Genomic DNA, 25,586 nt, shown 5'->3' with positions numbered 1-25,586 from the left:
CTACAGATAGCCCCCAACCTGAAGCAAATACTCACCAGCAACCACACAACGGAACCACTAACCCAGGAACCTATCCTTGCAACAAAGTCCGTTGCCAACTCTGTCCACATATCTATTCAGGGGACACCATCATAGGGCCTAATCACATCAGCCACACTATCAGAGGCTCGTTCACCTGCGCATCTACCAATGTGATATATGCCATCATGTACCAGCAATGCCCCTCTGCCATGTACATTGGCCAAACTGGACGGTCTCTACGTAAAAGAATAAATGGACACAAATCAGACGTCAGGAATTATAACATTCATAAACCAGTCGGAGAGCACTTCAATCTCTTTGGTCACTCGACTACAGACCTAAAAGTGGCAATTCTTCAACAAAAAAATTTCAGAAACAGACTCCAACGAGAGACTGCTGAATTGGAATTAATTTGCCAACTGGATACAATTAACTTAGGCTTGAATAAAGACTGGGAGTGGATGGGTCATTACACAAAGTAAAACTATTTCCCCATGTTTATTCCCACCCTCCCACCCCAACCCCCGCTGTTCCTCAGACGTTCTTGTCAACTGCTGGAAATGGCCCACCTTGATTATCACTACAAAAGGTTCTCCCCCCCCCCCGCTCTCCTGCTGGTAATAGCTCACCTTACCTGATCACTCTCGTTACAGTGTTTATGGTAACACCCATTGTTTCATGTTCTCTGTGTATATAAATCTCCCCACTGTATTTTCCACTGAATGCATCCGATGAAGTGAGCTGTAGCTCACGAAAGCTTATGCTCAAATAAATTGGTTAGTCTCTAAGGTGCCACAAGTCCTCCTTTTCTTTTTGCGGATACAGACTAACACGGGTGCTACTCTGAAACCTGGTTACAGGGAGTGTCTAGTGGAACAGGGGCTGGAACTTCAAAGTGCTGTGGTTCGTATTGGAGTGTGCCTATTGCTTACTTGCAGAGGGACGGCAGAGCCTGCTTAGGCTGAGAGGGGAGTCCTTGTGTTGCCTGTGGCTGGTGATGTCAGGGAGCAGACTTCGGACAGGCACAGACAATGTTTCCTTATGTTAACAGAAGGGAACAGCAAGGTGCCTCACCACCCTGAGTACCCCTGGGAAATGTCACAGGCGTTCCTCATCTGCATGACATTAGGGGTAGACTAGATCTTTGCTCTGGATTAGGACAACCTCTCAGGAAGAACTCTCCAGAAAAAGATATTACTCATCCTGTGCAATAACTAGTCCCTTGAGATGTATCCCCTTATGGGTGCTCCACTTCAGGTGTGCATATGCCCCACACACCTGCAACTGGAGATTTTCATTAGTAGTATCTGTTTGACCTGTGCATGCACCCTACACATCCTTGCACCCCACACTTAGGCTATATCAGGCTTCATGAGTGAACTGACCTCAGTTCCTTCTCCACTTCTGAATCCCACAAGGAAACCCCAAAGCAAAGAGGAAGCAGGTGGGTAGTGGAGCATACCTAAGGACACACATTTAGAACAACTACAATTAATTATTGTACAAGGTGAGTAACTCTCTCTCATCTTTGAGTAGTATCCTTATTGGTGCTCCACTTCAGGTGACTCCCAAGCAGTATCCCTGTAGGGAAGAGGAAGCTTCAGAATCAAGTCCTGAAGTGAAGAAAGAACTGCAGTGCTAACTGCCACATCAGATCAAGAATCACTGACTAGGGCATAGTGCCTGGAGAAGGTAAGTACTGAGGACCATGTAGTGGCTCTGCAGATCTCAGATGCTGGGAACTTTTTAAGTAAAGCCACTGATGTGGACAGCACTATCACATACAATAAGACTCCCAGTAATTAACAGTCATTGTGTAGAAATAGCAGATCCCTTAAATCTGTGTACAGTCAAAACAAACAGTCCAGGAGGCTTTTGAAATGCTGTAGTTCTATCCAGGATAATGCCCTTCTGGCATCTAGAGGATGGAAAGAAGTCTCTGGGTTAGAATTATGTGGTTTCAGAAAGAAAACAGGTAAATAAATAATCTGATTCAGATTCAACTCAGACCACATCTTAGGTAGGAACTTGAGTTGTGGATGTTGGGAAACCCAGTCCTTGTAGAATACTGTGAAGAGGGTCTGCCATTAAGGCCTCACTTTCTCCAACTCTTCAGGAAGATGTAAGGCTACCAAGAAGGCTGTGTCCATAGACAAGTTCAGTAATGAGCATGTCGCCATTGGTTCAAAAGGAGGTTTCATGAGACATTTGAGAAGTAAACTGAAATCTCAAACTGGAGTAGGGTCTTTCACATGCGGGAAAAGGTCCCCTCGACCTTTAATGAAACTTACAGTTGTAGGATGAGCAAACCCTCAGTTGTGGAATGAGAGGCTCTTATAGCAACCAAATGAACCTTGGGGGAACTGTTTGACAATTCTGTTTTGTTTAATTGCAACAGGTAATCTAGAACACATGAAAGCAAGGAAGATTCAAGAACGATTTCCTGGAGTTCACACCAGTGACCAAATCTTCTCCACTTCTGAAGGTATTTCCAGTAGAATCTTTCCAGCTACTTAGTAATATCTGTTGTACTTCTACAGAACAGACTGACACTAACCCCATGAACCATCAAAGAGCCATGCCTCAACACAGAGCATTCCTAGATTGGGATGCATCAATGGACCACCATTCTGGGAAAGAAGTTGAGTAGTGATGGGAAGATATATTGCTAGACAGAGAAAGACAAGTGAAACAGATAAGGAAACCATGCTCGTCTCAACCACTTTGGGACTATTAGGATAATCCTGATCTTGTCCTCTCTGATTTTGTTCACCACCCTGAGTATGAGAGGTGCTGGGGGAAATGCGTAGAACAGCTTCTTCATCCAAGGTAGGAGGAAGGCATCCCCCAATTAATTGCAACCTAGATCCCCTCTTGAACATAACAGATTATACTTTTTGTTTGTGGCTGTGCTGAAGCAGTCCAGTTCTGGAAAGCCCCAAATCTGAACTATGCCATCGAGAATCTGGGAGTTCAACTCCTAGTCATAGCCTTGAGAAAAATACCTTCTGAGAGTATTAGCTGTGACATTTTGCATGCCAGGAAGACAAATTGCTGAAATCTATATGTGATGTTTTATGCACCAGTTTCATAACTTATTGCTTTGGCACACAAAGAGGGATCTCATGTCTCCCTGATGATTAATATAAAACATGCAAGTAACATTGTCTGTCATTACTCTGATAGACTTGTCCTTGATGAGAGGCAGAAAATGGAGGCAAGCATTTCTGACTGCCCTCAGCTCCAATAGGTTGTGGAGACTAGTTTCTTGAGGTGATCATTTGCCTCCTACAGTATGAGCACTGAGGTATGCCACTCACACCAACAGGGGTACATCTGTCATTGCAGTTACCAACAGTATTGTCCAGGAATCCCAATATGGACATTGAGAACCATATGGAGGAGGGTGCGGTATCCAAGGTTGTTTCTATCAAGCATAACATGTTCCTCTGAAGTCCTCCCTGTCTCTTCAGGGAAAAGGATTCTTGTATGGATAAGTCAGAGAGCCCTGGATAGATAGCCATCATTCTCTTCCTCCTCTAGGGGAGGAACTCCAGGCAAAAGGGTGAATCAAGTGGTACCAGAGATGTGCAGGGATCTGGAAACCAAGTGGTTCTTGGTGCCAAGAGGCATTCGGTACTTGCAAGCAGTGGAGACTTTGGTTCAGCAGTCACAGATTAATCCTTCAGATACCTAAAGTCTTGCAGCACTGAGTAAAGCTGCGGTACTGATGGGACAGTCTGCTTGTTCCTACTGGACAGTACTGAGGATTTTGAGCTTTCCAAAGTAGGTGCTGACATAGAAAGAGGCTTAGTCTTATGTGGTACTGAAGAGCTCATTAGGGGAAGTACCAGAAGAGGAGCTGTGTCCAATGGTGCTGCTCTTCTGTGTTTGTTCTATTCATCTCTTCCAGAGGGTACTGAAGTCTTTGTGAAGCCATGCTTTTTCTTAGAGCTATGGGCTTTCCCATCCCCGCCAGTACCGTAGGAGCCCTTAGCCTCTACAGTAATGAGCCTTGAGGTCGAAGCTTCTTTGACCTACTTGGAGAGCGAGGTCTTTTCAAAGTGGATTTCTATCAGAGGAGTCAGAGCTGTACTTCTTGAGACTTTTAGAGTAGGTCTCTAGAGCCTCTCTCTTTCTACGGGAGTGCTGAGCTGAAGTCAAAGGAGTGCTAGATACAGCCAGAGACCATTGTACATGGGGGTTTCTCCTGACTTGCCTCTGAAGTGCGCCAAATGGAGCTTCTCCCTCATCAGTAGCTGCAGCTTGTTTTCTCAGTTTTTTCTTGCCCTGGATTTAAGGGCTAAACAGAATTTACACTTCTGTGGGAGATGCAACTCTCCTAGTTAGTGAACACACTTAGAGGGACCATCGCTGTTTGGGATAGCCTCTCAGCAAGTGATGTAGCATTTAAAAGGGTGTGAACTGGACATTGCTTTCCTAGAGAGGATGGCCTCCCATGAGGGAGGAAAATGTAAAAACAATCCTCCAAAGTATAACTAAACCAACTAACTGACTAAAAAAATCCAAACACCTAAACTAAGCTAAAACAGAAACTAAGCAAAAGCTATCCAGTTGAAGCACGCTCAAGGTGGACACATTAAACTTCTGTCTCAGGCTGATGCAATTGAGAAGGAACTGAGGGCAGTCTGCCCATGCAGCCTGATATAGCCACAGTGCAGGGCACGAGGATATTTAGGGCATGTGAGGGCTGAATGGACACTGCTAATGAAAATCTCTGATTGAAGGCATATGGGGATGCACACGTACCTGAAATGGAGCACCCAAAAGGACACTCTTCAAAGGAGGATAGTTTCCAAAGCTGAAAAATACTATGTAAAAGTTTTAAAAGTGCTATTCAAACCATCTACAGCAGAGCCTTAACATAAAATTTTGGGACTTCCTGGAAGAACACCTTCTTCCTTTTTAAACTACTTACTAAATGAGTGATAGCAAGGAAAAAACCCTGGACATAATACAATACTCCAAAGGAGAGTCAGACTCTGTCAGAGGGTCATTGAATGAAAATTCACAGATAAGATATAATTTCCTTTTCTCAGTCTCCTCTATGTCGGACAGTCTTTACAGAGGAATGTAGAAAGCAGTAAATCATCCCTAGCGAGGGAGGGAGGGTTCAGGGTTCATTCTATTTATCCATGTAGATTTGAAAAGGAACTTAAGGGTTAGTGATAATGCTAGCAAATGCTGCATTAGCAGGAGTGAAGATGTTGATTCTATAGTATATGAGACTGTGTTGATGAAAAGCCCTGGAGTAGCCTTATAAACAGCCTCATGAAATGGTTCTCTTCACCCATAGAAGTTGCTGCTCTTTTCATGGATAATGTGAGGAGAGGAATTCTACCTGAGAGGCTTTGAATGTGTCTGCTCTACATTGTCCCTTGAAGGCTCTGCTCACATCTAACTTTTGTATTTTACGTTCTTAAAATATTTGGATTCATCCAGAAGGACAAAACCACCACCTCTATTTCATAAGGAATACCATGACGACCTTGGAGATCAAGGGCTGGTTAGTTTACAGATCTACCATGTTTGATAGAACATATAACTGAAGCCATGAGGCTATTACAGGGATTTCCATCAACACTTTCTCAAAACACTAAAGAATTAACATATTTGCCGCCTGCTCATTCAGCATTTGGTAGAAGGCTGTTTCACTGAAAACAGGCCAACTTCCAAAACCTTCTTGGACAAGGGAGTGGTGACACAGCAAAATACTTTCAATGAAAAGAGAAACAGACCTACCAATTGTGAAGCTGAAAGGTGGTTTTATTAAGACTTGATCATGACAAGAATCTGCATATTGCCAGAGGACGGATTTGACTGGTGATCCTCGGTAATCTATTATGTGACAGTAAAGAGATTCTCATGGGTTTCTTTGAGTGCAACATGTGTCAAGTTGCTAACTTGCCTTTCCAAGTAGTGTTGGCTTTGAGACTCATGGTGAGCGTCATCTTGTAAAAACAGTAGAGTGTCCTTTGCTTCAGCTGATTTTGCCCTGATGTGTGTCCCTTGTAATACCAATATCTAAACCTAAAATATGTAGATATCATTTGTGAATTTCCTCCGAGATGCCAGGAGGGTGTTTATCACCTTTGTAGAATGAGTGACCATAGTTCCCTCCTCTGAAATGGTTCATGAGAAGGTGATTACAAACACTGTAGCCCAGTGGTTCTCAAAGCCAGTCCACCGCTTGTTCAGGGAAAGCCCCTGGCGGGCCGGACCGGTTTGTTTACCTGCCGCGTCCGCAGATTCGGCCGATCGCGGCTCCCACTGGCTGCGGTTCGCTGCTCCAGGCCAATGGGGGCTGTGGGAAACGGTGTGGGCCAAGGGACATGCTGACTGCCCTTCCCGCAGCCCACATTGGCCTGGAGCGGCGAACCACAGCCAGTGGGAGCCGCGATCAGCCGAACCTGGGGACGCAGCAGGTAAACAAACCGGTCCGGCCCGCCAGGGGCTTTCCCTGAACAAGCGGCAGACCGGCTTTGAGAACCACTGCTGTAGCCTGTTCCTTCACAAGCTTTACTCTCTGTGGCTGAGGGCAGAAAGGCATAAAGGAAGCCTTTTACACTACTCCTAAGATAAGTAGACCACAGTTCCACTTTTGAATGTGTCTATCACGTTGTTTCTCTTCTGTTTTCCAACTGGACTTGGATGCAAATAGGTTCAACAACATAGTTCCAATCTGGTGTATGATGCACTGAAAGGTTAGCTCATCTCATCTGCATTCACTTGGTTCTGTGTGTATCTTGCTGAGCCAGCCAACCCCAAGTTTAATTCTTGGTGTAGAACCGAGCAATAGCTTTTTCCCAAAACACAAATATGGCAACTTCTCTAAGCAGTGCAGAAGATTTTCTGCCTTTTTAGCGGTTATATGTATGCCAGGTTACTAAAGAATCATCTCCTGGAGTAGTGATCATCATGAGACAGGTTATACACGGTGTCTTCCGCAAACTCATATAGGAATTCAGATATTTTTCCCCTACATGGGGTCCAATATTGGTACTGATGATCAGCTTCTTTGGACCTTACATTAGGTAGCTGTTAAATCATATTAAGAATGAGTTCAACAAGAGATGCTAGTACTAAATCTGGGCCAAGATCTTTATATGCTGATTTGCCACAATTGTTGGCTGGAAGCTATGCACAATTTGTACTGGGTAGCCATATGAGACTCACTAGCCCATACACTAAGTCAGAGATATGCTAATACTTAGCAAATCAGACACTATTTTCTTGTATCTCCCTTCTAGAGATGGCCTTAGATGATAACTTAGAAGCTGGAGTTTTGTGAGGACTACAACTGGTCCTTCAATTTTTCACTCAAAGCCACGTTTCTGAATGCTTGTAGTAATGGCTGCTGGGTCCTCTGTAACCAGATGAGAATGTCATCAGATAAGAGCAGATATGTATCCTTTCCCCTTGAACAGAGCTTTGATATGAAATTTGTGAATATCCGTGTAGAAGTTACAAGTCCAGGAAGTTTACTTTCATATTCTGAAGTCTTGGAAAAATATTGCAGTAATGATGGGTTTCAGTATTTCCACTTGGAATACTGATCTCCACATGGATTTAAGATCTAAAATGGGCTGTATACCATTGCTTCTCTTTGTACCACAAATAATCTTGTGGCCTTTCCAAAATATCGGTCTTGCCACAAAATGGGTTTCATTGTTCCAATGTGTAGGAGATGGGCTACTGCACCCTTCATCATCTGATGGTACAACCATCTTCTTGATGTGTTGGTGAATTTTTAACTTGTCCTCGGACAATACGTGAGTGATATTGAAACACCCATTTTCTGAGGTGGTTGATTTCCACTCTGAAACATACTGGGGGTGGGGAAGGGGATTTGTCCAGACTTTCACAGATTCTAAGGTCAGGATGGACCACTGTGATCATCTAGTTTGACCCTCTGAATAACACATGCCAGAGAAAACCTGAGAAAGCCAAAGTAAAAAGAAGCTTTTGGAGCTGGATTGCTTTCCAAAGAACTCCAGCCTTGATCTTCGAACTCTCAGGAAATGCAGCAATGGTCTCCTCTAAATGTGTAAGCTCTACTCTGGAGCAGCAGTAGCTTAAAAGCGAACATCTGCTGAAAATTCTCTCACTGGAAGGAGGAAGGGACTTATTTATTCCCTTGTCTAAAGCCTCAGTAACTGCTGTGTCTCTGTGCTCTCCAAAGAGATCACCAACAGTATTTGGAAGGATATTAGATGTTAGCTGGCAATTCGTGTTTCTTCAAGTGGAGCCATAACTGCTCCTGGTGCAAGGCTTTGGAATTTTTGAACGTACAGCAAATCAGAATCAGGTGAACCATCAGATCTGAAAACACTTCATGTTTAAAGTAGATTTCATGTATGTTTTTGTTTGCTTGTTTGTCACGCTGATAGGGGCCTCCAAGTTGAGCATAAATCTGCACAATGAGACTGCAGCCTCAGGGCTGAGGCTGCTATATCCAAGTTTAGCCTGAGAGATCATTTTATTCTCCTCCTCTGTGTGTGTTTGTGGCAATACTCCCTCAGCTGCCCTTTACTAAGGAGACTGCAACAAGCTTAACCTTAGCCACATTAATGAAGACTTAAGCTCTTAGGTATTAGTAGGTCTTCATATAGAATTCCCATTCCATCTTAATTACACCTTCAAACTAGGTAAGAATTACTACTTTTCTTCAACTTTTCAGGGTGCAATTTTGTATGTGTGTTTCATTTTCTAAAAACATAAGCACCTGTGAAATAAGACCCCCATTTGTTAATAATTCTGGAAACCTTAGTTGAGAGTCTGAAGTATCTCGCTCAAAGCCCCAATTTTAGGAATTCCTCCTTCTCAATATAAGATCTAGAGGGGAGATTCTCTCACAAAAGATTTTAAGTCTTTGTGCTGCCCCTTCAATTGTGAGCAATATACTTCATTATACCCTGGGCCAAACCCTTGAAAGAAAAGGAGTGGAACACTGTGAGAGAGAGAGCGCACATTACTAGGGAGACTGAAAGGAGTCTACTGTCTCCCTCAGGAAAATTGTAGCCACTTTATGACCTCCTGTGGGACTCCAGGAGGCTCAGAGGAGAGGAGAGATAGTTCCATCTCCCAAGCAAGGTGATCTGAATCACTTTACCCCATGATCCCTGCTGCTGAGTCCAGGCTGAGGGGGCGATGACTGAACAGAATGAGAAGTGAACTGGATCCAATGGAGACAAATGACTCATTGGTATCAGAAAGGTCACAAGAGCTTGTACCTTTCATGGCAGCTGAAATCCTATAGGTAAACACCTTTGGAAGGGGAGTATGTTTTGCAGCATTCTCAACCATCTCGGAATCAACTTTTCCTATGTGCTGGCTGGGAGTAGAACTGCTTCCTCTGAGATTCAGAAGGCTCCAGTGAAATTTTCTGCTTACTCTGTAAACTGTGGGAAAATGGGCCCCAGACCTTGGGGAAACAAGAGGAGGATTTGAAAAAACTTACTCCTGGCTCCATGCCACTGATTCTGGTCTGGTCTCAGTGAAGAAAGCTTCCTGCTCAACCATCTCAGTGTGGCCCTCACCCACATACCAGCTGGGAGCCCCATTTAATTGTTGCTGGCTCACCTATCTCAGTGTGGACTTCACCAACATACCACCTCAGAGCTGGTTTTCTGTGGGCTACTGTGTCTGTCATTTTTGAAGGAGGAAGTTAGGAGAGTGCTGTCCTTTAAACCATAGGTCTCACAACAAATTTTTGGTGGCCTCAAAGTGCAGCCACCAACTCTTGCTGGTGGCCACTGTTACAATTTTAACTAAAATTTCTAATCAAGTTTAGGAAAGACAAATAAATATGCACACATACAAGTCCAAATCACTGCAATTTATTTATGCTGGGATTTCTTGCAGACTCAATCATAAAAATAATGTACACTTGTCTCTATTCTTTATTGGACCTAAACAGAATGGAAACACCAATAAGGTGCTTTGCACCTTCATGTCTTTTTTGTTGTTGATTTTGCTTTTTTGGTTGCTTTTTTAAAGACTTGCTAGCTAGTAAGTCTGCTGCTGTGAAAAGTGGTATTGCCAAACATACAAATATCACTTTTCACAGCAGCAGACTTATTCAGCCCTGGCAAGCCCAGGGAAAAATTAAGCCCTGGATGGGGAGGTGGGTAGGGAGGCAGTGGGGGCCAAAGGCGATGAGGGGAATGGAATGGGGGGGCATAGGAGGCAGTGGGGGTCAGGGGGGAATGGATGGTGGGTGAGCCCAGTGCCGGAGCCTGTTGCCTGCCTCTCCAGGGAAGGTGGGGAACTCACTAGCAGCCTGCGCCTCCAGCATTTGTGTCTCCAGAGGGAGGGCAGGACCCAACCCCTGCTAGTGGCCTTGGGGGAGGGGCACAGCTTTGCTCCCCTCCCCCATCACTGCCCAGGAGGCTGTGCCCATAAGAAAAGCTCCTAGTGGCCACATTTGAGAAATGCTGCTTTAAACCCTCCTCAGAAAGCATAGATATGTATGTGTTCAGCAGTTCTGAGGAGGAAAACCTCAAAACCCAGAAGAAACTGATTGATAATTAGCTAGAAATCTTTTACAAACCATGTAAAAGCTCTGTGAAAGAGACTCCTGGAGTCTGCTCTGTGTGCCATTTGGAAGCAGAGATTTCTGGAGAGTTCTTTATGCAGGGCAATCCTAACCCCCCAGCTCAGAGCAAAGATCTGGTTTGCTCCCAGTTGCCATGGGAATGCCCACTGACATGCAGGGGACAGAGAATAGATTTAACAACTCACCATTATAGATCTGATGGTATTTCAGAATAAGAATTCCAGGGCAGGACATACCACTTTCACAAAGGAATGGCATGTGGTATTTTCTCAAGTTTCATAAATTCATAGATTCTAAGGCCAGAAGGGACCACTGTGATCACCTAGTTACAAAGGCAATAGACCTTCTCCAAAATACTTTCTGTTTGAACTACTGCCCTGTTTGAACTACAGCATAACTTTTAAAAAAAATCCAATCCATTTTAAAGTTGTCAGTGAATGAATCAACCACAATTGATTCATAGATGAATTACCTTCACTGTTAAAAATTTTACGTCTTATTTCCAGTTTGAACTTGTCTAGCTACAACTTCCAGCCACTGGATCTTGTTATCCCTCTGTCTGATATATTAAAGAGACTATTATCAAATATTTGTTCTCCATATAGGTGCTTATAGACTGATTAAGTCTCCCCTTAACCTTCTCTTTGTTAAATTAAATAGATTGAACTCCTTCAGTCTATCACGATAAGGTGCATTTTCCAATCCTTGAATAATTCTCGTTATAATCATAAACTATAACAACTTATACATTTTTCACTCCAAGGGATGCTTGTTGACACTGACAATCCTCTTCTCCTGTTTTCCTAAGCTTTAGCCGCTATTCAAAGACTCATATTACCAACAGCATTCATATATTTTTCTGTGTCACTGATTACACACTTTTATAAAGCATTCCCAGCACACCAGTCCAGGTAGCGAAGAATCAGGGAAACAAACACAATTCTCTTAAACACAGTTGTTCAGAGCACTATCAAGGGCCCCCCTACTTCTTAAATGATTTCATTTATGCTCTTATCTCTTTTTCCCCCCCTACAAATGTAAGTGAATTATTGCTCATGAAATGCACCAGTTTAACCACCCTGGACACTGAGATTTCTATTTATCCACAGAACATGTACAGCACTATCATAATATAAGCTGCCCCATATAACCCATGGAAGGATCAACTCTAGAAGGGAGAAGACAGACTTCAGTGTCCAGGGGTAAAATTTTCAACAGTGCTTTAAGTGATTTAGAAGCTCAAGACTTTCAATGGGACCTAGGCTCCTAAATCACGTAGACACCTGCGAAAATTTCACACACACACAAAGCCAATGAATCACTGAATTATCTACTGAGATGTCAGGGACATTCAAAACATTTACATTTTATTTATCCAAAAATCTACATATCTATTTCTATACATATTTTGGAGTCAAGGATTTATCCAAATGTTGGACATAACCAAAATATCAAATAATCAGGGTTTTCCTGTAAAATGATTTTTATAAATGCAGTGAAAACCTAAGAACTAGAAACTGAACTGTGCTAAACAAATTCATTCTACATAGGCAAATGAACAACCTTCAGATGGTACTGATTTTCAGTTGCAGCTGATGTAGACTGAATTTGAACCACTGACCTAGAACTGAAAGGATCAGTATCCTAATTAGTATTAGTCCCTTGTGCCACTCAATCTACTCATTAATCTCTTTATTACATTACCACATAACTTCAAAGAAAAAAAGGACCCATGTATTCTCTTCTTTTAAGTTACCATGTGATAAGCAACAGTGGTGACTCCAATGACCATGAACTGAGTTACCATTATTATGTTATCTCCTGATAAATACACATATAACTCAGGTCACCAGTGCACAATTATCCCAGCATCATCACAGTGTACACAACAGTACCACATGAATTACCATGAAGCCTTACACAACTGCTTTTAATTGATTATATATGCTTAGTTCAGTAAAAACTGTGTATCTGGCACTTTACCAACCGGAAAGCTCTATAAACCAGCATTTTTGATCTTCACTGAAAGTCCGGTTTATAGTCTGGTTGGTGTTGGGCCAGTAGACTCCTTACCTGGTTTCAAATGGCTTCCCGGAAGCCGGCCTCATGTCCCTGCTGCTCCTAGGCGGAGGAACGGCCACGAGGGGTTCAGAGTGTGGGAGAGGGTGCAGGAAGGGGCTCGGGGCAGGGGGTTCGGGTGTGCCGGATCTGGGCGGTGCAAACCTCTGGCGGCTCCCCGCAAGCAGGGACATGTCCCTTGCTGCTCCTAGGCAGAGGCACAGCGGCCTCCACCTGCAGGCACCACCCCCACAGCTCCCATTGGCCGCAGATCTCGGCCAATGGGAGCTGCGGAGCCAGCACTCAGGGTGGGGCAGGGTGGGGACAGCGTGCAGAGCCACCTAGTCACACTCCACCAAGGAGCAGCAGGGACAGGTTGCTGCTTGCATGGAGCCATCCAAGTTGAGTGCCGCCCGAATCTGGCAGCCCGCACCCCCTCCTGTGCCCCAGCCCCTTGCCCCGAGGCCCCTCCTGTACCCAAACTCCCTCCCAGAGACCATGCCCCTCCTGCACTGCAACCCCTAGCTTTGAGCCCCCTCCCATACCCAAACTCCCTCCCTCTTAGTAAACAGGAATTTTTACTTACTGGCACTCCCCATTCCCTCAACATGCTGGATAACAAAGCTTTTACTGTATTTGAATGAATTTATCCTACAGAGGAAGAATGGGCACTATCCTAGGATCTGTGATACCTGGGTTTAAGGCCCTGTTCTACCACTTAGCCTCTCTGTGCCTCAGTTCCCCATATGTAAAATGGAGGAGAATAGTATGACCCTACCTCTTAATACAAATACATTAAAAGACTATGAGGTGCTAAGGTACTACAGTGATTAGTTCCTTATAAGCTCATAAAATAGATAGCTTCCAGTTTTTAATTTTTTTCATATTCTTTATAATAAAATTCAGTAATTATAGGAGATGAACTAAGCAAAGAGAAAATTCTTTCATAGTGAATGTTTTCAATATGTCTTAAGTCAAAAACTAACCACAATTTAAAAAATAATTAAAAAGTCACCAAGCTGAAAAAGAAAATTAGGTAGGAAGTCATCAAATGATAAGTCACCATAAATTAAAGATGCCAACTATGTTTAAGCGGCAAAGAGTCCTGTGGCACCTTATAGACTAACAGACGTATTGGAGCATCGAGCTTTCGTGGGTGAATACCCACTCTGTCGGATGCGCATGGCTAGCCCTCTGAAGCTCAACTATGTTTATACGTGATGAAATATGTTTAAAAAAAAAAGGCTAAAAAGAGTTTTCACTGGTGGTTAGAGTTTTAGTTGCATCCACTACAAATTTCATTAGGCTTTTTTCTTTTAAAAAAAGAGAATTGACAACTTTAGTGCTTGTGATAACGTTAAAAAATGCTGACTTTTCAGAAACAAACATTTTGTTTTGCTACATCTTATCACTCTTTTCTATTTTTATGTATCTACATTACAGAAGTGATATGTATGTGTATAAAATATTTTATACAAAAATCATGCTAAAATACATAGCAAAAAGGCTTATACTAATTAACTCATTAAAATTAACAAGATTTGACAACCAATGATGGGTGTGATAACTGTAGAGAACCTCTGGAGTTTCTAGAGACAAAGGCACCCTGCTTATTGTACAATAAAAATTAAATATGTACTTACATCATGTGTCAACTGGAAGTATTTCTGACAGGCCAGCTGGTAATGCATACCTTTCACTAACTCCAAAACCTGTAGAAAAAAGGAGAGTAATTAGAAGTAGCATTCATTCAGAACTGAAGAATTTTTCACTGATGTTTTATCATTGACCTTTATAAGATACCTCACAACAGATAGGCATATAATGCAAGAAAGTACATTGCACATGACACCCCTGTCACCTGTGTACTGTAATAACTCTGGCTGTGTTCCATCATACCCGGGTTGCTTAAATATACATTGGTAGCATTAAAAACAAAACAATCACAGATAGAAAGATGTTCTGGTGATTTCAGTACATTTAAAAGCAGGAATAAGATGAAAATATATCATCGTATTGTATATCTGACCGTTATTATCAGAATATCATATTGTAACATCTCTGACATAATTGCATATATAGATCTAATAATTCAAGTGGTTGAAGCATGAAGCAATCAAGTACGCTTTTTTATATTTTTATTTTCCACATTACCACTTCATATAGATGCAACATAAAATACTGCTGTGCTCCCATCAAGAAAATTGAATGTAAACCCTTTAGAAAAGAATTTGTAAGACGGGAATGCTTTTACCTTCAATCATATTTGTCCCTTTTTGAAATGAAGTTATTTCTAGTAAAGCTCAGCAGAATATGCGAGTGAAGAGTCTGTTTTGAACACCTATTAGGAGCATCATCCTATCTTTTGTAAATACAATTTGCTTCCCAGTTCTACCTCATGTAATCTCTTCTGTGCTGCATTCTTATCAGCAGAATGCAATATCAGTTGAAATTTTTAAAGCTGCATAACCATCTCCTTCCCTTAAATAATCAAAAGTGTACTCTCTGCTTATCAAACAGAGAAAGCTGCTGGAATTAAGAGATAACCTCACTGGAGGGAAAAAGAATTCTTGAAAAAAATGTTAATTTCTAGCCCTTTTTTCAACGGTTAACCTTTCTATGTCACTGCAGTAAATTTAGGCTTCAATCCCTGCTGCCCTCATTATTGGATGCTGCGTTATAGTTATTGAGCGATGTACAAATAAATTACATTTGCAGAATAGATCAAATCACTACACACTGCCAAGAAAGTGCATAACTGCATTGTTTCTCTGTTACAGCCCAACTGATTAAATTTCTAAGCTTCCTGTCACTTTCTTTTAAATCCAGTGTAAAAAGACCAAGGCCCAAGCTAGCTAACCAACAGGGCCTGAAATCAGGGACTGTCTATGTATCCAACCTGTCCACTTTTTGAATTAGTCTTGCAGGAAACAGATTCTAAATAAATAAAATAAATAAATACATTTTTTAAAAGTGAAAAACAAAGAAGAAACATTGTCCAAAATAGTTCAAATACAATTTCTTATTTTTCCCTATTATTTCTATATAATGAAAGTAAAAGGATATCATGTTTAACCATTATATTAGTATCCATACCTCATTTTAAAATTAAAAACAGCATCCAAAAAATTCTGCCTGTACCTCAGAACTAGAAACTTAAGGGAGTCAAAAGTACCCATGGTATATTTAGTGTTAGTCGTTAAAAGTTACGATGAACATAAAACGCTCGCCCTAAAATCTGTATAGGCTTCATTTAATTAGGTTGAGGGGGTCTTTGGGTTATTTTGTTTTGAATATACAATCTGTGCTCTAGAAGGTGATATGGAATATTTGGATGACAAAATACCCTCTTCAGTGACAACCAAGGATGGAAAGGATAAAATGGATATTTTAGTGGGGGTTCTCAACAGGTAAATATTTGTATTAATAATCATGTAAGGTTCTTATATACTGCGTTTCATCCTTAGAACTCAAGAGCTTTAACAAAGGAGGTCAGAATCATTATCTTCATTTTACAGATGAGAAAACAGAGACACAGAAGTAAAGTGACCTGCTGAAGGCCACGGAGCTGGTCAGCCAGTGGCAGACCCTGGAACTGAAGGTGGGTTTCTGAGTCTCAGTCCAGTGATTCATCAACTAGGTTACACTGCCTCTAAAGCCACACTTGGGCTGAAATCTGCTCTGAGTTGTTATAACCTAAGAATTGGGAAGTTAACAGCTTCAAGTGTTGATTATGATGGGATATAGATAGAGCAATCTACTAGCTCCTAAAGAACAAAGGCTTGTTAAGAATATCTCCTAGCACTGAAATCTATGTAAAGAAATAAGTATTCATGTAATGACGGAAAGTTTAGTAGTTTTTACATTTACAAACATTTAGCTATTATTCAAGTGTTATTTCTGAAATATATTTTGGTAATTACTCTTGAAAACATGGGTTAGCACTTATTTTAATGTTTTGTGCTGTATCTATTTAGCTCATAATTTTGTTAGACATGTAAATAAATGTATTTAGCTGAATTTTTCCCTTATGCTTTTTAATCTCTAATGAAGTAATTGGTAAAGAAGAAATATCTAAGTCTAATCTGTTCATCTCAGAAAAAGACAGTTACCTTTTCATAACTGGTGTTCTTCGAGATGTGTTGCTCATGTCCATTCCATTGTAGGTGTGTGTGTACTCACCACATGCACCAGTACTGGAAGTTTTTCCCTCAGTGGTATTTGTAGGGGACTGGCTCTGGTGCCCTCTGGAGTGGTGCGTGTATGCACCGATATAAGGGGAGCCGCCGGCTCCCCGAACCCTCAGTTCCTTCTTGCTGGAAACTCCGACAGTGGGGAAGGAGGGCAGGTCATGGAATGGACATGAGCAACATATCTCAAAGAACACCAGTTACGGAAAAGGTAACTGACTTTTCTTCTTCAAGCGCTTGCTCACATCCATTCCATTGTAGGTGACTCCCAAGCAGTACCACAGGAGGCGGGTGGGAGTTCATGGATGTGTTTATTGCAATGCAGCTCTGCCAAACCCAGCATCATCTCTGGCTTACTAGGTGATGGCATAGGAGTCATGAATGTGTGTACTGAAGACCACATCACGGCCCTGCAGGTGTCCTGGATACGGACATGTGCCAGGAAGGCAGCCAAAGTTGAGTGAGTCTTCACTATTCGTGGAGAAACAGCCTGCACAAGCTCGTAACAAGTACCGATGCGGGGGTGATCCAATTCAAAATCTTTTGAGGTGACACTGGAAGACCCTTCATCCTGTCAACTGTCGTGCTAAAGAGCTGGTGTGCTCCAGGTAGAACGTCAGGGCATGCCAGACATCCAGAATGTGCAGCTGCCTCTCCTAATTGGTCGAGTGAGGTTTTGGACCAGTGATGGGCAACCTGCGGCCCATCAGGGTAATCCGCTGATGGGCTGCAAGACAGTTTGTTTGCATCAACCGTCCGCAGGCATGGCCGCCTACAGCTCCCATTGGACAGGAATGGCAAACCGCAGCCACTGGGAGCTGTGGGTGGCTGTGCCTGCGGATGGTCCATGTAAACAAACTGTCTCACGGCCCGCCAGCAGATTACCCACCACTGCTTTGGACAGAACACTGGGAGGAAGATATCCTGGTTGACATGGAAATGTGACATCACCTTTGGCAGGAAAGCTGGACGGGGCCACAGCTGGACCTTGTCCTTGTAGAATACCGTATACGGTGGCTCTGAAGTGAGGCTCCAAGGTAATCACTACAAGGACAGCAACCTTCCATGACAGATGGGAAATGAAGCAAGAAGCCATGGACGCAAAGGTAGGGCCTGTGGGCCTGGAGAGGCCTAGGTTGAGGTCCAGTTGGGGTATCATAGAATCATAGAATATCAGGGTTGGAAGGGACCTCAGGAGGAGGAGCTCAAAGCAGGACCGATCCCCAATTAAATCATCCCAGCCAGGGCTTTCTCAAGCCTGACCTTAAAAACTTCTGAGGAAGGAGATTCCACCACCTCCCTAGGTAACGCATTCCAGTGTTTCACCACCCTCCTAGTGAAAAAGTTTTTCCTAATATCCAACCTAAATCTCCCCCACTGCAACTTGAGACCATTACTCCTTGTTCTGTCATCTGCTACCACTGAGAATAGTCTAGAGCCATTCTCTTTGGAACCCCCTTTCAGGTAGTTGAAAGCAGCTATCAAATCCCCCCTCATTCTTCTCTTCTATAGACTAAACATCCCCAGTTCCCTCAGCCTCTCCTCATAAGTCATGTGTTCCAATCCCCTAATCATTTTTGTTGCCCTCCGCTGGACTCTTTCCAATTTTTCCACATCCTTCTTGTAGTGTGGGGCCCAAAACTGGACACAGTACTCCAGATGAGGCCTCACCAGTGTCGAATAGAGGGGAACTATCATGTCCCTCTATCTGCTGGCAATGCCCCTACTTATACAGCCCAAAATGCCACTGGCCTTCTTGGCAACAAGGGCACACTGTTGACTCATATCCAGCTTCTCGTCCACTGTCACCCCTGGGTCCTTTTCTGCAGAACTGCTGCCGAGCCATTCGGTCCCTAGTCTGTAGCGGTGCATGGGATTCTTCCGTCCTAAGTGCAGGACTCTGCACTTGTCCTTGTTGAACCACATCAAATTTCTTTTGGCCCAATCCTCCAATTTGTCTAGGTCCCTCTGTATCCTATCCCTACCCTCCAGCTATCTACCTCTCCTCCCAGTTTAGTGTCATCTGCTAACTTGCTGAGGGTACAATCCACACCATCCTCCAGATCATTTATGAAGATATTGAACAAAACCGGCCCCAGGACCGACCCTTGGGGCACTCCACTTGATACCGGCTGCCAACTAGACATGGAGCCATTGATCACAACCCGTTGAGCCCAACAATCTAGCCAGCTTTCTACCCACCTTATAGTCCATTCATCCAGCCCATACTTCTTTAACTTGCTGGCAAGAATACTGTGGGAGACAGTGTGAAAAGCTTTGCTGAAGTCAAGGAACAACACGTCCACAGCTTTCCCTTCATCCACAGAACCAGTTATCTCGTACTGGGTCCCGGATTGGCAATAAGAGACGCTCAAGGCCCTTTAGGAACCTGATCAACATCTCATACAATAATAGAACAGATTTACCCTGGATGAGAGGGTAGAAGGCCAATATGGCTGCTAGGTGCACCTTGATCGAGAGAAGGTGAGGCCCTGTGCAGGAGGTGAGGAGGAGACTGCTGCCAACTGTTTGGTGAATGCCCCCGAGGCCAACTTATGCTCCTGTGATGGTTGGGGAAATCCCCAAGGGTTCCAGAGTTGCCAGGGGGAAGGCCACTGGTGGCCCAGCAAGGAACACCAATGCCCCTGAGGGGTGGTCCTGTCCTGTGGACAGGTTCTCCTTCTCACTGTCGGAGCCCGAGGAGGTGGATACATGTCTGGGGGACCAGGACAGTGCCAAGGCCACCTATCTACCCTGATCCCATCGGCTCTAGCCCTGAACCTCTGCTGAGAATCTGTAGAACGACGATGGCTGTGGGCGTCACGATTCCAGTGACCAGTGGCGGTGTTCGGCGGATGGACGATGGTACCCTGGCGATCGATGCCTTACACTTCGCAAGCGATGCCGTTCCGTCGAGCGGGAACCTGAGCGGGTAGACCAGCATGTCACAGACCGGTAACACACTCGTAGTGACCCGTACCGGTGGTCCAGCAATGGGGGTTCCGGGGTCTGGCCTCTTGACCTTCCGGAGCACTGTTGTGTACTGGGAGAGCAGTTCAGGCACTCTTGGCACTGGGGCTCTGGAGCCTGGTGCCGTGCCTCTGGTGGCCTGTGCCAGCCCACTGGCGATCGCTGCCTCCAGCCCAAGAAACAGTGCCTGGAATCCGTGGACCAATGCTAGGAATCAGGCAGGCCAGCCGACCCGTGTCTGCAGGCTGGTGCCACTGCTCAGGCAAGTGCTGACAGGACATCCCCTGTGGCAAGGAGTAGTGCTGCACTGATGGGGACTGTTGGAAGGGTCCCAAGGCAGGTTTATCCCTCGAACGAGGCACGTCTGTACCCGATGTCAGCGGCACAGGCCTCCGGAGTGGATGGCACCGCTATGGAGCTGAGTCCTCTGCCAGTCCCCAGGGTGGTGGGCAGGTCTTGGAGTGGGCTTGACCGCTCAGTGGGAGTTGGGGCCCAACCTCCAACGGGAGGGGAAGAGCTGCCCCTCACGGGTCTTTGCGCTCCTTCCCTTTACAGGAAATAGGAGAACGTCCCCTCCCGGCCTTTTTTTTTTTTTTTTTTTGCTTTTTAGCCGGTGTTCAGTCGGTGCTGGCGGTGCGCTGCACACTGAGGCCACAGTGCTAGGAACAGAGTCTGATTCGGTCGGCGCTGAGGCTGAAGTAAGGGCTGACTCCATAAGGAGCGCTCAGAGACAAATGCCCCACTCCTTTTTGGTCCGTAGTCTGAAACTTGCAAATATGACACTTGTTGCTAACGTGGGTTTCCCCTAAACACTTCAAGCAGCTTATATGGGGATCACTGGCCCTTATACCGGTGCGTACGCACGCCACTCCAGAGGGCACTAGAGCCGGTCTCCTACAGATGCTACTGAGGGAAAAACTTACGGCACTGGTGCATGTGGTGAGCACACACACCTACAATGGAATGAACATGAGGAAGCACTCGAACAAGAACAGTATTGAACACCTTAGAGGAACTGGAGAAGCTAATGCTCTGCCTTGAGTGTATTCTACAAGAAAAATAAAGGTTTAATTTGTTTACATATGAAAAATTAAATGCTAATATTCCCTTCAAATTTCAGTTCTGTTATACCACTACTTCATTGTAAACACACCAAAAAGTATAGAGTCCTCCATACATTTTTTTTGGTATTAATAAATGTAATCCTATACTAGTTGGTTACTCAGGAATATATCCTTTATTTTGAGAATAACAGTCAAAGCTGGGCAAACAGAAAATTTGGGTACACTCTCAGTTTCCTAGGAATGTGGAAAACATTTTAAAAGGGCCTCAATCTTGACCACCATAATAAGACAATGTAACAGAGAATTCTGGCTGACTAGCTCATCATCTTTCAATAAAATGAGTTTGGTTTAAGTCTTCACTTCCAGATTGCAAGCTGATCAAAGGGCTGCACTGCTAATAATATTGTAAGATTGCTTTGAAGAGAAAAGGCAGGCAATGATCAAGCTTCGTGTCTGCTTACTGGAACACATATTATGTTTCTCATTATCTTTTACCAAACTGCTGCTGTCTTCTTCACCAGTTTAGGGAAATAAACTGAACAACTATCAGCGACACATTTGGAGGAAGGGGCAATTGACACAAGCACAGCAGCTGATAGGGTGAAAGTTGCCAACAGGGCTTGTAAACCATTTTGACAGTCTACACCATTATGGTCACCACTTTTACAAAACCAAGACAAAATGTTGTACAAAGTATGCCTTGTGAGGTATCATTTGAAAACTCAATCTTCTGAATATTTTTAGTCCTGGTAAAATATGTGTATCAGCATTGTATGTAAAGTTATAAGTTTCTACTCTATAACATTGCTGTAACATGTTCCAGAGTTGGAAAGGTAGGCCCAGACCAGTTTTTCAGAGACAAAGTCTCACTGGCACCCCATGCAGATGTTCAAGAGCTATCACCTGCTGAAGCAGCCATTCTCTAGCAACGGGGAGGTGTAAACAAGAAATTTATATTTCATCACAGGGATGATTCAAACCTCATGTCCACAATGGACTGAATATCACCATGGCTCAGCAAGGATGTTTCTAACACAAGAAAGTGAATTATAAAGAGGGAGGAACTTCACTTCTCCTCCTGCCATCTCTCTGTTCATAACATCAATGACTCTCAAAGAACTGAGTGGTCCCAGGCTGAAAGGAGACTCAGTCTGTGAAATGTACAGCAAAACCTTTGATTTTAAGTTCACTTAGCTTGTTAAATTAGGCATTAGCTTGCATATTACTTTTATTTTATTTTTATAACCAATCCTGACTTTTTTGCATCGTCTTTGTATCACTTAAAATCTACCTTTCTGCATTTATCTTATTGCTTTATCTTAACCACTATGTCTGAATTAAAGTGTGTGAGAAACTCCATTTGGGATAACAAGGCGGGTGCATATATCATTTTCCTTTGAAGAAATGGACTTTCTATTAGCTTGCATTGTTCAGTAGTGTGCTGGATAGTACAAGGCACACATTTCTGGGGAAACAAGACTTGGACTAAGGATTTGCGGGTGTCGTAATTCATGAGCGACTGGTCAGAGTGCTCATATATTTACCTGGGAGTGAATCTGCATGCTGAAGGCTGTATGAATAGGCCAGGGGTGGATGTTATAACAGCAAAACAGTGTAAAAGGCACCTCAGGTTACGGAGTTAAGGGGACACTGCGGTTCAACAGTCCAGATTGTACCTTGGGTAATGCCACAATGGAAAATTTCTGTCACCAACTGATTAGCAGAAAATGTCCAGATTTGTTTTCTGTAGTACTTTGGACAAGGGCAGGACAACACTTGAAATGGTTTCCATGACAGCTATGAAAACTGATCATGGCACAGAACAACATTTGTGCTTTTAGTGCAGTCTCCTTTAGTGGCATGCTTTGTATTTTCTCTATGTCATCAACAGCTGAAAATAGTTCCACAAATACACCCAGCCAATCATGGCATTCCATCCACCAGGTTTCACACACAGGCCTGAGTCTGGAGTGCACCACAGCTGGAGTTACCTTTTTGATTGTCTTGAATAAAAGGCATCCCAGGTTAGAGAACTGAGGGGACACATACCTGTCCAAGGTTGCAGATTGTACCCTGGGTAATGTCACAACCACTGCCAGTTCTTTCTAGCTGTTCTAGTGCTACAACTCAGGACAAACAAGGAAGAAACAATGTTTGCATAGACCCTTTGCCCATTCTTGGATAAATTCAACATGGATACCTCTGCAAGGTGAAGGAGAGGAGCCATGTGGGGAGATACTGATATCACAGGTGAAGCTAGCTAGTTCATGCCAAACCAGAATCTGCCTCTAGTGGCTCCAAGAAAATAGAGCTTCTTCCTAAGAACCTATCTATCCTCACACACACTGCCTGAATCTTTCTTCTCCCTCTGGGCTAGGGTCAGTGTAGAAAGCAATCTCGCTACCCTCTCAAATTCCTTCAGCCCACTCAGCCATTATGACATATAATCACATAGTTTCTCCTGTTGTGTTAGCTAGGAGCAGGATCTTGGAGGAGAGGGTCAAAGTGCTATGCTAAATGTTCCCAAGGGCCATTAAACTGTTCCAGCATTCACAAAATAAGCTTGGCCGTCCCTCCTGTTCTTCAAAGTGTTTCTTCTTGCCCTGACATTAACAAAGTACTCATTGACCAGATTGTACTCAAGCAGGTGGAGGAGAGTTTCTGTGCAATGAAATTTGAAAGTTAAAACATTAAAACAAATGCTACGGTGTGGCAAATACACAACACCAAGAAATGACTTCTGACTGGAGAGAAGTCTCATTTATGTAAAGTGTACGTATACCCATCCTTAAAAATAAAATGGGAAATACAAAAATGTGCATTAAATCACTTTATTTTGTAGATTCTTGAGGACAAATTTGCCTTTGAATTGTACTCCTCCCTTTAGTTCTTTTGTACCTTTTCTTTCACTGCCATCTGCAACTTTGTTTTCTGATTTTGCTTTAGTTACTGATGAGATTAAGATGTTTGACAGCTGCGTCCAACCACCTGCTCTCTAGATCTTTGGCTTACATAGTTAAGATGTTGTACAGATAGATACTTTGGACTCGGTAATTACTGATAGTTACTTTCACTTACTTAAGGTCAGTTTCTGGGGTTTTTTTAAATTGCTGCAGTTACTTCTGTTATTAAAAACGCAATCTTTCTACTATGGATTTAACCAAATATGACCCCATTTCTAACCTTCATTTTATTTCAAAGTTGACTGAATATGTGATTGAGGTGCATCTTCTGGAACATACTTGAACACATTATTGTTTTTTCAGTTTCAAGTCAGTTTCTAAACACCTCAGCATAACTCAACCTGCTCTGTTAGGACTTTACTGTGACCTTTGGTTATTTACTGATATGGGGCATGTGCCTTTCTATTGCCGTTTGATATTTAATTTGTATTTTACAGTGAACACCATGAATTTCTGACAGCTCCATTTCTATAGAACATATACATAAACATTATACTGACTTCTCTATCTGCTTTAAACTGTTTCCTCAAAATGCCCCATTAATACTCATTTATTGTTTCTTGTAGGTAACAATATTTGGTCTTATGGTTTTCAGTGTCACACACGTTGGCACTATTTTAGGTGATATTATTTTTTAAAAGTGGTGATGCAATAGCTTCCCCAGAACTTGCCACCACTAGAATAGTTAAAATCAACTGCCAACCAACAAGGCTGCTTATATTTAAGGTAACATTTATACAAGTTAAAATAAGGCTTTAAAAAGGGCAATAATCATCCCCAAAGCACCTGTTCCATCAGAGTCTCTTCAAAAATATCTACACAGAGGATCCACTACAAACAACCCTTCCTTAACTTTTCACTTTTCTTTTATAGGCCTCTTAGGCATAAACCTTAATTTTTAAGAGTGTTAGTGAAGAACTCGTTAAATATCTAACAGACGAGCAAGTACACGTCTGAATGAAAAGAAGGTGTCAATATGTGAATATATTTGTTGCAGTAACCCCTAGATAGATTGCTAAATGAAGGTAGATATTTTATTTGGAAGTTTATATAAATAAAACTAAAATTAGAAAATAATTTATATGCCAGTGTTTTTTTTCAGTTTCAGAAGCCCACTGCTGAAATTCTACTGTGTGAGCAAATTTAGCTCTGCCATTTCTGTGTCTGAATGCTTAACTTTGCAACCTTCCAGATTTTTAACATACTATTTTTAATTTAATATGTCTTTATACTTGTAAATTAGAAGTATACAAAATTAGATGTTTTGCAATCTCTATTTTCAGCTATTTCTGGGAGACATATTTTCTATTAATTCGCTGGCCCTTCCTGAGTTGACAGCTGTTCAGATTTAAATGACAGTAGTCAGATTCCCCAGTCTCCAAGGCTACACTCGAGTTTCTCTCCCTTTCACAGTTTGGGAGAGACTATAAGGAAATTTCTCAGGCACAATCTAGATTAATATCACAGGTATAAGGAAGTACTATATATATCTTCCTAGCTATTTTTAACATTTTGAATTTCTTCTGAATTTAATACCAATATGATTTTTAGTTTGGAAATGTTTTACTTTATAAATTGTCAATGTACAAAATGTATCAATTTATGATTAGATTGTGGAATATTCTATTTATATGTTTTATTTCAAGTGATTTCTTGATTCTCTTTTTCCTGAATTCTCCTTTTGTAGTGTTCATTCATCTCCAATACTTTTTTCCATACATGCTTCCCTCCCTTCTCTGTT

At 42.7% G+C, this 25,586-nt stretch overlaps 1 protein-coding gene across 4 annotated transcripts in view; it reads right to left on the bottom strand.

Moving 5' to 3' along the window:
- The window catches only part of PRIM2 (DNA primase subunit 2), a 297,206-nt gene that overhangs the window by 16,500 nt on the left and 255,120 nt on the right, over nucleotides 1–25,586 (bottom strand). For all 4 annotated transcript variants that reach the window (XM_074947892.1, XM_074947891.1, XM_074947893.1 and 1 more), the window contains one exon: nucleotides 14,302–14,370. In XM_074947892.1, the coding sequence (XP_074803993.1) occupies nucleotides 14,302–14,370 (69 nt within the window). The remainder of the gene's footprint in view (nucleotides 1–14,301; nucleotides 14,371–25,586) is intronic.

This window comes from Natator depressus, chromosome 3 (genome assembly GCF_965152275.1).
Source record: "Natator depressus isolate rNatDep1 chromosome 3, rNatDep2.hap1, whole genome shotgun sequence".
Taxonomy (NCBI): domain Eukaryota; kingdom Metazoa; phylum Chordata; order Testudines; family Cheloniidae; genus Natator; species Natator depressus.
This window is presented reverse-complemented; position numbering and strand designations above follow the sequence as displayed.